General features: G+C 40.2%; 1 protein-coding gene across 5 annotated transcripts in view; it reads left to right on the forward strand.

Moving 5' to 3' along the window:
• Positions 1 to 12,228, forward strand: part of PTPN14 (protein tyrosine phosphatase non-receptor type 14) — a 123,812-nt gene that overhangs the window by 46,157 nt on the left and 65,427 nt on the right. For 4 of the 5 annotated variants that reach the window (XM_032989567.2, XM_032989568.2, XM_032989565.2 and 1 more), the window contains exon 3: positions 6,139 to 6,308. In XM_032989567.2, the coding sequence (XP_032845458.1) occupies positions 6,139 to 6,308 (170 nt within the window). Of the gene's footprint in view, positions 1 to 37; positions 119 to 6,138; positions 6,309 to 12,228 lie in introns of those variants that run through there. The other variant, XM_032989569.2, reaches the window with a different exon arrangement.

A 12,228-nucleotide genomic window follows, 5' to 3' on the forward strand; every position in this document is an offset into this window, starting at 1 on the left:
AATGAAGTGGTTCTCCTCGTATTCCCTGTGGGATTATCTAGTTGGTGCAGCAGAACTCTGGGACCCAATGATTCTCTGGAGGTCCACCTGCCTTTGCGAACAATAGCTCTGTCAGCAGGTTAGCATTCTTTTCCACAAAGCATTTTGTGATTTCAGAACGTGTTTTGTTCCACTTTGGAACAAAGCCTGAAGCTTCAGAATTTTCCGGAGGAGAGAGATTGGATAGAAGGGTAGCAGAGGAAGCTGTTTTGGTCAGTGTTCAATTTCATAGGGATTTTCTTTTGCTTTGAGTTTTTTCATTTTCAAAATTATTTGTCATGCAAAAAGAAATATGTCAGCACAAAAAGTTTGTGTTTCAAGATAAAAAAAGTATTTTAACAACACAGAAGAGAATGCTTTGATGTTGTTGGAACACTTTTTCCTTCTTTCATCACCCTCCCCACTTTTTTTCTAAACAAAGCTTTGGCAACGTTGAACCAATTTTGTGAAGTTCAGATTTCAACAGTACAGCATTTTTTGACAGAAGTTGGGTTTTTTTGTTTGTTTGTTTTAAATCTTTCTGACTGATCCTGGTAGCATCCATTGCAGCTTTAAATGTTTAGGAGAGAAGAGAATTACTAATTTCTTTCAACTCTGAGAGGGTCTCTGTGCATCCTCTCTTTTCATGAGGAATAATTGGAGCTAGCAGACTTGGAGGTGCCTGGTGATGGGTGCTGTCCTTTCCCTCAGACCCAAAATTCAATTCTTCTGCCCCTCTAGTCTTCCTGCTGTAGTTTGCAGTGAAACAAGGCTGATGTCATCTGGTGACTATCCCCTTCCCTCTCTAGGTTTACCATCATTTTTGAACTTGCTGGCCAATCAAATTCTACAGAAGGGTAAAAATACTTTGACAAAGCTCAGATTTCTACAAGATTAGTGCAACTGGCTATCTGAGTACAGGAGGGAAGCCCATTAAGTGTAGCGAAGAGAAAATCCTTGCAGTTGTCCATATTGGATAGAGACTTTTTAAATTCCCCAAATGCAGCAAAAACTTCAGCTGGAATATGCCTTTTCTAAGAAATCCTGATTAGCAAACTACGATATACGAGTAATGAAGAAACTAAGCTTCATTAAATCCCATGCTTACAAAACAGTACTAACACCCTGTTTGTCAGTCTCAGGTGAGAATGTGTGTTCTCTTAAAAGTAAAGATCAATTTTTGTTTGATACTGTAGTTTGGTTTTCTGTTTAAATAAATCCCAGGTGTACCCCAACTTTTACCTTCGTGTTAAGGATACATTCATATTTTACTCAAGCTGATTTCTTACAAATAAACAAAAAACTGTCTAAACCCCCCCTGCTAAAAAGTAAAACTGTTTGAGATTACTGTATGCACTGTTGTGACAGACTGTCGATCATTATACCACACGTGACTGAAAAACAGTATCTAATTGATTATGCATATTTCCATTTGATCTCTGGGGAATGCAGCTCCCTCCCTGACTGTATCAGGGTTCAGGAACAGGTCAGTAGAAAGTGTGGCCATGTAACTACTGTAAAATCTAGTTTTCTCCTTTTCGGCAAAGCTCTTGACAAAGCATCAGGTCTTCTAATTGTACAGTTAACCAATTTGAATAAAATGAGTTCTTATGCCAACGTTATGTAAAATAAAGACGAGAAGGGGGAAGGAAGTGAAAGAGAAGAAAGACAAGGTCAAAAATGTCATTTTGCAATCTTGTCTGTATGTGCATGGATTCTAAAAAGGATTTTTTTTTTCCCCAGTATGATGGCATTTTTCCCTTCAAGTGAGACTAAGTGAACCTGCTTGAAATAGCACAGTAACCTGTGCAAATCTGTCGTGAGACTTCATGTCTGTCTCTCCTTTTTCTTCTGCTTAATTCACTTTATAAAATGATTAAAAGTTTAAAGATAGAACATTCTGATGTATTGTAAGGTTGGGAGATGGGGTAAGGTGACAAGAAGGTCCCTTCCAACCAAAATTATTCTTTTAAGCTAAATTTCACAATAGTACCTCCAGCACTATGATGCTGCAAAACCCAAACAAGAGCAGGAGGATGGTGGGCCAAGCACCACAGGTGGACGATGATCAGTGTGCAGGGGTGGCTGTTTGCTGCTATTCTGACCTTTTTTGTGTGTCCTAGAAGGTGTCCCCTCCTTGTAGGACACAACTGAAAACCTGTGTTCGGCAGCCAGGTTGCCTCAAAGTTTGGCTTGATTTGACTTGTTCTGCCAGCAAAGCTGGGATGGGGTTGAGGCAGCACTTGGACAACAGACCTTCCAGGAATCACTGGCTGCTGTAGGTGGTGCCGTCCCCTCTGTGCGAGCGCCCCAGGATAGCAGGGTTTAATGCTTTTTGCCTGGAGGAGCTGGAACTCTGCCTCTTTCTCAAGGATAAATATTTAGTTGGCTGCTTAACCAGATGCTTTACTAAACACCAAGCTGGTCTCGCTGGATCCTTTTGAATGGGATTTGCTGGTTTAGTAAGTGTCTGTCATCTCCTGTTGTTGACAAGTCTACTCTTTTTGTCTGATATAAAGCCAGGGTTAGTTCTGCACTTGGGAGTATAGCTCAGTCCAGAATGAATGTGTTGCCTTCTGAACTGGCAGCTATAGTGTCATCTCTAAGACTTCTCAGCATAGGTTTTGTGTATCCAGTTTTCTTTTATGGCTCGCCATATTTTGAGGATCACCTTTTCATGTCATGTTGTTAGGGCATGCAGGTGCTCTGGTTCTTGTCCCCTGCTGCATCAGAGGACAGCAGTTCTTGGAAAAGTGTAAGCCAGTTTCATTGTACCACACATGAAGTCTTGCATGGTAGGTAAGACAGATTTAAAGCCTTGCGAAAAAATAAATGTAATCTATTTTCTAACAGAGCTCTTCTTGTATTTGCAGATTAGGCAGACCAAAAAGTGCTAGCAACTGAAGCTCATTGTCTGCAGAACGGATGTGTGTGCATACATTTAGCATTACGGAAAGTGTTCCTTTGGGGTGTATTGCCAGTCTGTCAACTGTGGCTGGAAGAAAGATTTTTGCTTTTTAAGAAGTGAAAGCATCCTTCACTTCCTTTGCCACTGACTGCTGATGTACCTGCTAGATCAGCCCATGTTACTTCAGAGCCTGCCAGGTGTAGGCGTAGATCTTTATTCCATGAAAACTGGAGTGAAGTCAGTGGTTCATTTTGTACAGATAGAGCAACAAACCAACTAGGTTGGAATCAACCTGGTTTTCAGCCAGCTGCTTATAGGGAAAAAGATCGCATTTTTATATCCCCTCATCTAATTTATGTCATGTCTGTATTGTAAAAATGTTTTGTGGCTGGAGTGTATGGCAATGCCTGACTTGGATTCTGTAATCCTGATCATTGCCTGGTCATAGCATGCTGAACTTGATGGTCCAGCCATTTCTAGTCCCACGTTCCTTTGTTCCTGTTCGGGAATTACTAATGTTCCTAGGGGAGAAAGTCTCTTCAGGCATTTGTGGTAGTGGCTACAGAAGTCCTTCCCCACTGTGGGTTGTTTAAAAAACTCTTAACATTTTCAAGAAGTGAAGTTCCTGTCAACAGGGAGCTGATATTCAGTTAACTGTGTTAGTTGTCTCTCTAAAGTGCATGCATTTGTGCCTTAAGCTCTGCTCTGCATTCACTGTGCTTCATCTGCAACTGCTCGATTCTCTCCAGGCTGCTTTCCAGGAAAATGGTCATCTTTTACTTGTGTGAAATGCATGCTGCCATGGTCAGTCCACCGTATCTGCTGTAGTATAGAAGCTTAAACACTGCATTCTCTTCACTTTTTATTCCTTGGAGGTGAATCAGGATTCTGGATTTGGTACTTGAAGAGCCTTCCTACTGTAGCAAATTAAATTTTTGTTGTCCCCCTGACCTCACTCAAAGGGGAGGAACTGTGTTCATTTAAGCTGTTTAATTGCAATACCCTTAACCCCTCTGATAACTCTTTTAGACTTCAGACTCCAAATCATTTTAGTTGCTGGATGTTTTACAGGTATTTGGCACTGCAAATTTGGGTCCTAGGTGTTGTGAATGTTTACTTTTTAAAGTAATATGGAAGATCTGTTTTCACAGCTCTGCACTGTTTCTTGCTGAGGATGAGCTGCCATTCAGTGATTTCTCAAGAGTTTGGATGCCCTTATGAGGTGGTAAAATCACTGTTGTTTTTTTTTTGCCTTCACATTAATTCCTTTCCTTTGCTGTCTCCACTGTCCCTCCCACCTTCATTTTAATCTAATTACTATCATGGTGAGCTCCTCAAAAAGAACTTTTTATTCAGTGATGACTACAGAGGGAGAATAGACATGCATCAGTGAACTGGTTAGTTTTGTTTTAAGTTTATCCTATGGGAGATCTTGACTTCTTGATTTATTTGTGCCCTGGATTGATTGATTTGATAAAGATACCTTTAAATTCTAAAAGGAAATGCTACATTGATTCTCTTCAGAAAAGAACTAGCTTGCTTCACTCTATCAAACTGAGCTTAAAGACAAAGGACTGAGCGGTGTTCAAGCTATACTGCAGGTTCGTCAGGCTTAATTGTGGAATCAAGTTGAATTAGTTAACACCTTAGTTAAATGCTAGCCTGGATGTTCTCCAAAGCTGAAAATATGTACATAATGAGACCCTAAAGTAAATACACCTGCACTCCAATTCAGAGTTTTTGCATATGATTCTCTCTTGCATGCCCTCAGCTATAAAATAATTGGAACAATGTTGCTTGTGCTGTCTACTTGTCATTTCTAAGCATTTTAATTTTTCAATATGGCATTAGTTGTTCTTGTGTTGAATGCTAAGTCATGGTACATGCAATGGTTTTTAGAGCTATAACAACAAAATAAGTAATTTATTTGTTCTAGGTTTAGTCTAATTTAATGGAAACTACTGGAAAGTTTTAATTGAATAGGGAGTCAGTTGGATTAAACACCAAGAAAGTTTACTGAAATAAAATGAGAGAAATAGGCAGAAATAGTAATGATTCTATTTTCAGATCCTAAATCTGCTTGGTGTCCACCAAAATTCCTCTCTAAGTTTCTGTTTCGTACATTCCAGTGTTAGTACAGCATGGTATTTCATATTGAAGGCATTGCTGGAAATTTCCAGATGCTGTCAGCTGAAATATTGAAGAAAAAGATGTTGATACAAACTTCACAGTTAGGGCTACAGTCAGATTTCCAAGCAGCTGATGGATTAGTTTTCCTTTGTTAAACATAAGTACTTGGTTTTTGTCTTGTCTTCAGATCTGTAGTCGTAGTGCTTGCTGTTATCATATGAATTCGCCTGCAGTAGTAGATCAGTGTGTTCAATACAGTGGTTTAAGGGCTTTTCAATAGAATCCTTCATGATGGATTGGCTACTCTTTCAGCTGCTTATTACCAGTTTGGACTGTCTGAAGCTCTAGTTCTGAACACTGTTCCTCATTAATTGCTCTCCACCAGCAGCAGTCCCATGAGGTTTATACAGGAGGTACTACAGCCATTGAGATTTACACAGGATAGGGAATAGCTGAGGTTTTCAACCTGATATTTCTGGAAGAGCACAAAGCAAACAACTTGTGTGTGAGATGCACATTTTAAGTGTAATACTTGTCCATCATAAAACCTTGTGAGTGCGTTAGGAAAAAAAAAAAAGGTGAATGTGTTCTGTACTAGGTAAATGGTTATGGTATTGGTAGGTATGTTTTGACATATGTGTGTGGTTTGCATTCTTTTTTATTGTTGGAAGAGTCCTTATCCTTTGCCTTCGGTGGGACTGATCCAAAGTCTAATGAAGCCTTGGTGCTTTGATTCAGACTTAGTGTTTGCTGTCTGTTCACAAGGCACAAGTGTAAAAGAAAACAAAGACACTTTCTGTAAATCATTTATGTCATCTGTGCCATAGTGTTAGGTACAGCTCTTTAATATGCATTCAGGGGAGATGGTAAGGGGCAGTTAGTACTCCAGTGAGTATATTATATTGCAATATTAATTTGTCATTGTCTTCAAGATTGTCCTAAAAAAAAAAAAAAGTAAAAAAGATTTTGCATATGGAAAATTTTACACCGTGCCATCTGTTCTTATTTGCATTTGTGTCATTGATTGTGTGTGTGATCTAGCTGAAAAAGGTAAACCGACACTGTTTTGTTTCTTTATCTAGACACACTACTTCGGCCTTTCGTTTCTCAGCAAGAGCCAGCAAGCCCGCTGGGTTGAACTGGAAAAGCCTCTGAAGAAGCAGCTGGACAAATTTGCCAATGAGCCTTTGCTTTTCTTTGGGGTAATGTTCTATGTGCCCAGTGTTTCCCGACTGCAGCAGGAGGTAACAAGGTATGTGGTTTCCCTCTGTTCACACTACTGTGGTATAGCTGGGAGGGAACGGGCACTTGCTCTGTTTCTGGCATTCAATATTTGCTCAGGTATCATCTGGTTCTTTCCATTCCTCATGATTGCCCAAATGGAAAAAGTGAGAGAAGTCACCACTTGATGATATCCATTGGAGGGGTCTGAGAAAGCAGAAATGGTGAATGATTATACATGACCAACTGCAGAAACAAAATGGGAGTAATAGATATATATATATAAAAACCTGACATAAATTTTAGAAGGGACCATGGTGACCATACTCTTTTCCTGTAACCTTCTACTGATTAAAAGGAAGCCATAGGCAAAGGATCTCTATATACAGTTTGAGTTTATTATTCTTATGTCTACCTGTACTTTGCTGAAAGTGAACTTTAGCATCTTTTCTGGGTTTTGCCCATCCCACTCCTGATTCTTCCCCTTACGCTTCACAAAAGGATTAAAATTGTTAGTCCTTTAATTATCATCAGGGTGCACCTTTGCAAACAACTTCAGTGGGAATTACTGTTTTATTCAGAGCCCTGTGCTGCAGTTGTAACAAAGCAACTGTTTTGAGGGGCTATTCTTGTAAACCACATCACTGTGTGGTTTTTGCACATCTGTGCTTTATTTAAATAAAAAAAAAAAAGAGAGCAGCAAAAGCCCACCTCACCCAAAAAGGGGTGGGCTTGTTTTCCTTTTAACCAAAATTATTTCATTTATCTGGTCTAGAGCAAAGTTGCATCAGCACAACTAGAGGTAAAACCTGGAATAAGTGGGTGAGGGCTACAGGATGGCAAAAGCTGACAAAAAAGTTCTGTTGCTGCAAATCTGGAATTCACAACCTGGTTATCATGTCTAGAAAAGATGTATAAATAATGGAGAAAGAAAGGCTTTAATTCTAGGAGGTGTGCAATGTATGAAGCATTTTTTATATTGCAGATTGTGTATTTTAAAGAATTGTTTTCTTAACACTCAACTTGAGAATTTACTTTGGTAGGACGTGAAAGATTTGATTCTTAAAATGACAGCTGTTAAGCGGTCTATTGACTACTGTATATGCAGAATTCTTGCCAAACAGTGGGCTGAAAGTACCACAAAAATTTTCCTGAGAGTAGACTGAACATCAGTGCATGTCTGCATCTCTGTGTTCCTGCTTTGTACCTGCTCGGAGAGGGAAGACTCATAGGTTTTCCTTCAGAATTATTTAACATGCATTCGGAATGTCTGAACTGTTCTTTTGCTCACTTTTGTTAGCCCAATCCTGGCTTGCCTGTGTGCAAGGAAGCATTGTAGCTACTTGGATGCTATTATCTCTTCAAGCCACAGCCTGCAGTGCTGATTGCTCATTCATAGCTCACCTGCAGAGGTGTATTTGCTCATTCTGCCCAGGTTGGTAATAACAAAACATTTCGGTGACAATTGAACTTCACAGCACTCTCAATCGGAGTAGCTGATGAATTGTTTTCTTTCTGAAGTGATTGATAACATAAGCTGCAGAGTCCTATAAGTGCCTCTTGTATTTCTTTAAATATCTGTAGCAAAACCAGAAGCTTACTAATGGATGTCAGGTACAAAATAGCCTGTTAAGGTGGGGTTTTGTGTTTTTTTTTGTTTGTTTGTTTGTTTTGTTTTGTTTGGTTTGGTTTTTTTTTTGTTTGTTTGTTTGTTTTGTTTTTTTTTTTGTTTTCCCCTGAAGTGGAATTGCTTCACTGTAGATGATGTGATGGCAGCAAACTTTTCAACTGTGCAATTCCAGATCGATGTGGTAAATCTCATGTTTGAAGCCAAGTAGTGTGGGGACATGGAGGACTCTTCTGAAACAAATGGTGGAGAAAGGCTTAGTCTAAAGTGTAGTTAAATGGACAGATGTGAGGGTGTAAGGGTTTTTTGGCTTTGTTTGCTCTTGGTAAACTGATTAAACATTTGTTTTAAAAGCAGCCAGTCTCAGTCTCAGGATTAGGCTTAATCATGATACGATTACCTGTGATGATGAGGTAGGCACCAGACTTGCCTACTCAGTGCTTATGCATTTGACTTAGATTTGTCATTTGTATGTAAATATGTCTTAAGCAAAACTCATGATCAGACACTTCATATGCTTCTGAGAAGCTGTAGAACCATGACAAACAAACAAACCCAAATCCAAAACAAAACCATCACCAAAGGCTGAAGCTGCAGAGTTAGTGACAGCACTGCTAACAGCGAACCTGTTACCTTTTTAACCTTCTCCTGGTGGAAACATCTCCAGCCCTGAGCTTCCCTGGCCATGTTTGGAGGTTGAGATGAAATCCATCTTTCAGTCCAGGCTTTTAGTTAATGATAAACTTCAGAATTTCAATGGTTGATTAATAGTCCTTGAAGATGATGAAAAGTCATCTGGGAATGCTGCAGCAAACACTTATATAATCCACATATATTCAAAACCCAAGGAATTGGTTTTCTGAGATGGTTTACTCTGCCTCTCATCTGTAGGATTATAGACTTTGGCTTGATAGCTGGTTTTGAGAGACTTGTCCTGAATTGAATATTCCTCCCTGCTTCCAGGTACTGCAGCCCCCGACACGTCATGTGCTGTCATCACAAAGAGGGAAAATTATCCAAGGCTTTTAGGTTTTGTTGGTTGAGAGGAGCATTACCTTTGGGGTTGGTCAGTGGCTGTGAGGCGGTGTTCCTTAATAATTTTTTTTTTTTCTTTTTGAAAGACCATCTGACTCTTCAGAACTGCGGGCTGCTTTGTGTTCTGCTTTTGTTTGGTGATTGGGACTGACAGGAGGAATCCTTGTAAAATAAGACAATTCATATTTAGGTGAAGCCATAATAAGCTATTTATAAAATCATAACATCTTTAAATTTTAGCATTACTGTTGGAAGTCTGAAATGCTAATTATGCCTGTAGGCTCCTGGATTTTAGCTGCCTGCAGGTGTTGGTAGTGGTCAGGAGCTCTTCATGGTTTTGCTGGTAACTTCCTGTGTTGCACAAGCCAAGTGTGGATGCAGAAATAAGGATAAGACTGTTCCAAGCACTATGTCCCCCAGTGGTGAATGGACTCTATGGAAACTTGTCTTTTTGTGATGTGCTGGGCGAGCAGTGGAATAGTAATCTGGTAAAAAGTCAGTGCTGTCCTTAAGAGGTGCAATGTGGGAGTGTCAGTTGACTTGCTGAAGCTAAACTCAAGAAGCAGTGCTAACCACAGAGTTGCAGAATGGTTGAGGTCGGACGGTACCTCGGGAGATTGTCTGCTCAGAGCAGGGTCAACTAGAGGAGATGGCTTTAGGACTGTGTCCCATTGGGTTTTGAGTATCTCCATGGATGGAGAGACTCCACACCTCTGGGAAACCTGTTCCAGTGTTCAATCACCCTTGCAATAAAGGGAGTTTTATGTTTAGAAGGAATTTATTGTATTTCAGATTGTGACCTCATTGTTTCAAAGGTGTGGATAGGTATGGAGTGACTGAGTAGGTGAATGAGTTAGCTGGGTTGGCCATGTAACTGGTTATTGAGGACCTGTAGAGCTGCAGGCGCCCATCGTATAAACAAGCACAGCCGTGACTTACCGTGGGATGCCTGTAGTTAATTTGTAAGAGGTATTTCTGATAATACGAGAAAGAAGGACCTGTGGGATCCTTGGGAAAGAAGATGAAAAGACAAGAGCCAGAGCAGTTTATTCAGCTAACAGCTCTTTGAAGTCAGCCTCTGAGGCCCGCAAGAAAAGATGAGGCAGAGTGTACTCTGGGGGACACATTGATCGTTTTAGTAGGTCAAATCTGACTCTGGCTTGCAGTTCTTCACTTCTTTTTTACAAAAGTGACACTTTCTTAAAGATGCAAACATTAGTGGTGTGTGGATTTTTTCCTCCTCAGGCAAAGTGGAGCAATGGGACAGGGTAAGAAGCACCAGCAGGACATCATTAGTCTTGTTCGGTTGGTGATTTTGAGTGCGAATGGTGAGGTTTCTCAGGACAGTGAGTTTCTCCTACACCTGTGACAGAAGCTTCCTGTGGATGTCCTAGGGAAATGTATAGAAAAGAGCCGCCAGTTGCAGAGTACATGTCTCTTCTTTCTGGTACTGGCAATGAAATAAATGTTATTGCTATGTCTTCCTTTCAGCATAATCGCATTGTACTCTTAGTATTGGGCCTTCTCTTAGGAGAGCTATTTCCTACCCTATAGTCCTCTTATTTCCCTACTCCTTCTACTCTGTTTCCTTTGTTTTGGGTTGAAACTCCGATCAGTACATATCCCTTGGTCTTAATCTTGTCTCCTCCAAGATATGAGCAACGCCAGCATCTCTCCTGCTTCCAGTCCTAGCATTCTACCTGTACCCAGTCCCATGGACATTTTCCAGGAGAAATTATGAATTAAAGCCCCATGATAATTTCTTAAGGTGTCAGTAAGAGTTTCACCATGTTATAATTTGAAAATTTCTAGAAGAATTTGTGATAAACGAGAAAAAAAAAAAAAAAAAAAAAGTCAACAACCAACTAGCCAGAAAAACTCTCCAGGCTTGATGGCAGCTACAGCAGGAGCCATTTGGGTGGGAGTATGGGGGTTGGCACATTAGCAAAAGGCGTTTTTCATGGAAGGCTACTTAGACAACCTCTTTTTAGTCATCCAGCTGTTCTCAGAATGAGCAGCCATTGCAGGTGGAGATGCTGCATGTGCTTTTGGCATATTTAAAGCACCTGGGATAGGCATACTGTGATATAAAGCAGTCTTTGTGATGCCCTGTAGAGTAGATATTTGCATAGATTAGAAATATAAATCTGCCTTTTATTTTCTGCTCACTCCTCAGAGGGGAGGCATCCTTTCAACCATTTATTTTTAAAAAAATAAGTCTTTGTACAGTGTCTAAAGTAAACAAGCTTGCTTTCACTGTGCTCTTGTTCCAAAAACAGAGAACCCACACACTCTTGTGGCTTTCTGAAAATGTGGGTGCGATGCTGCTTTCTGTACAAGTAACAGACAATCCATGGCTTTCTTCTTTCTTTTTTTTTTTTTTTTTCTTCTCTTCTGTTCCCACAGTTTTAAAGGAAAACTGAAGTTATGTTTTGTTCCCCACAGTACCCTATCTTCACACGTGATACTGCTGTGCCTCCTGTGATGGAATGTAGGTGTGCTTTGGTCTGGTTTTCTTTCCTGGAAGAAGTGTTCAGTATCTTACTATGTGCTCTGTACCTAGTAATATCCAGTGGTGGTTGTGCTGTTGCAGATTGAGGCATAATCCTGCAAAATGAGAGCAGTTCCTAATGTGGGGGCCGCCAGTAGGGCTGGGTCCCCATGGTGCTTGGCTTGGTAGGTCTGGTATGCACGACTGGGGAGGGAGGGACATAGTCCAGCAGCTGCACAGTGCTGCATTGGGCTTTTGCCCCACATTGAGCTGTCAGCTCTGCATTTTCCCTGAAGAACATGCTGTACAGCTTTCCTGTGAAAGAAAACACAGTGTTTGCAATGGTCTGGCTGCACCTGCAAAGTATGTGAGTGAATGTGTTTGCAGGTGGAAAATTAGAGCCTGTGGCTGCCAGGCCTCTTTTTTGGAGGGCCTCTGAAAAACAGCCTCAAACTTACTCTCCTTTAAGTGAACTCTTATTTTCTCTGATGTTTTGCTGCCTTACCCTTTTTTCCACCATTTCTTGTGGCTGTTTTTTTCTGTTTGTCTTTTAAGAAAATATTTCTTCTTTACAATTCCTCACCTTTCCCTTTCTTTATTTTTTTTCAAGTGTTAGATGAATTATTTTTAAACAGACATTCTTCTAAAACACACAGAGCTACAGAATCCTAGGACTGTATGAATTTTTAAATCACGTGAGGATAAAGTAGAGGGGAAAAAAATGGTATTCAACTGCTTCATATTTACAGGGGAAAATGTTCTGGCATATCTACTTTTTTTTTTTTTCTTTTTTTTTTT

This window comes from Tyto alba, unplaced genomic scaffold (genome assembly GCF_018691265.1).
Source record: "Tyto alba isolate M040663 unplaced genomic scaffold, T.alba_DEE_v4.0 Super-Scaffold_16, whole genome shotgun sequence".
Taxonomy (NCBI): Eukaryota; Metazoa; Chordata; class Aves; order Strigiformes; family Tytonidae; genus Tyto; species Tyto alba.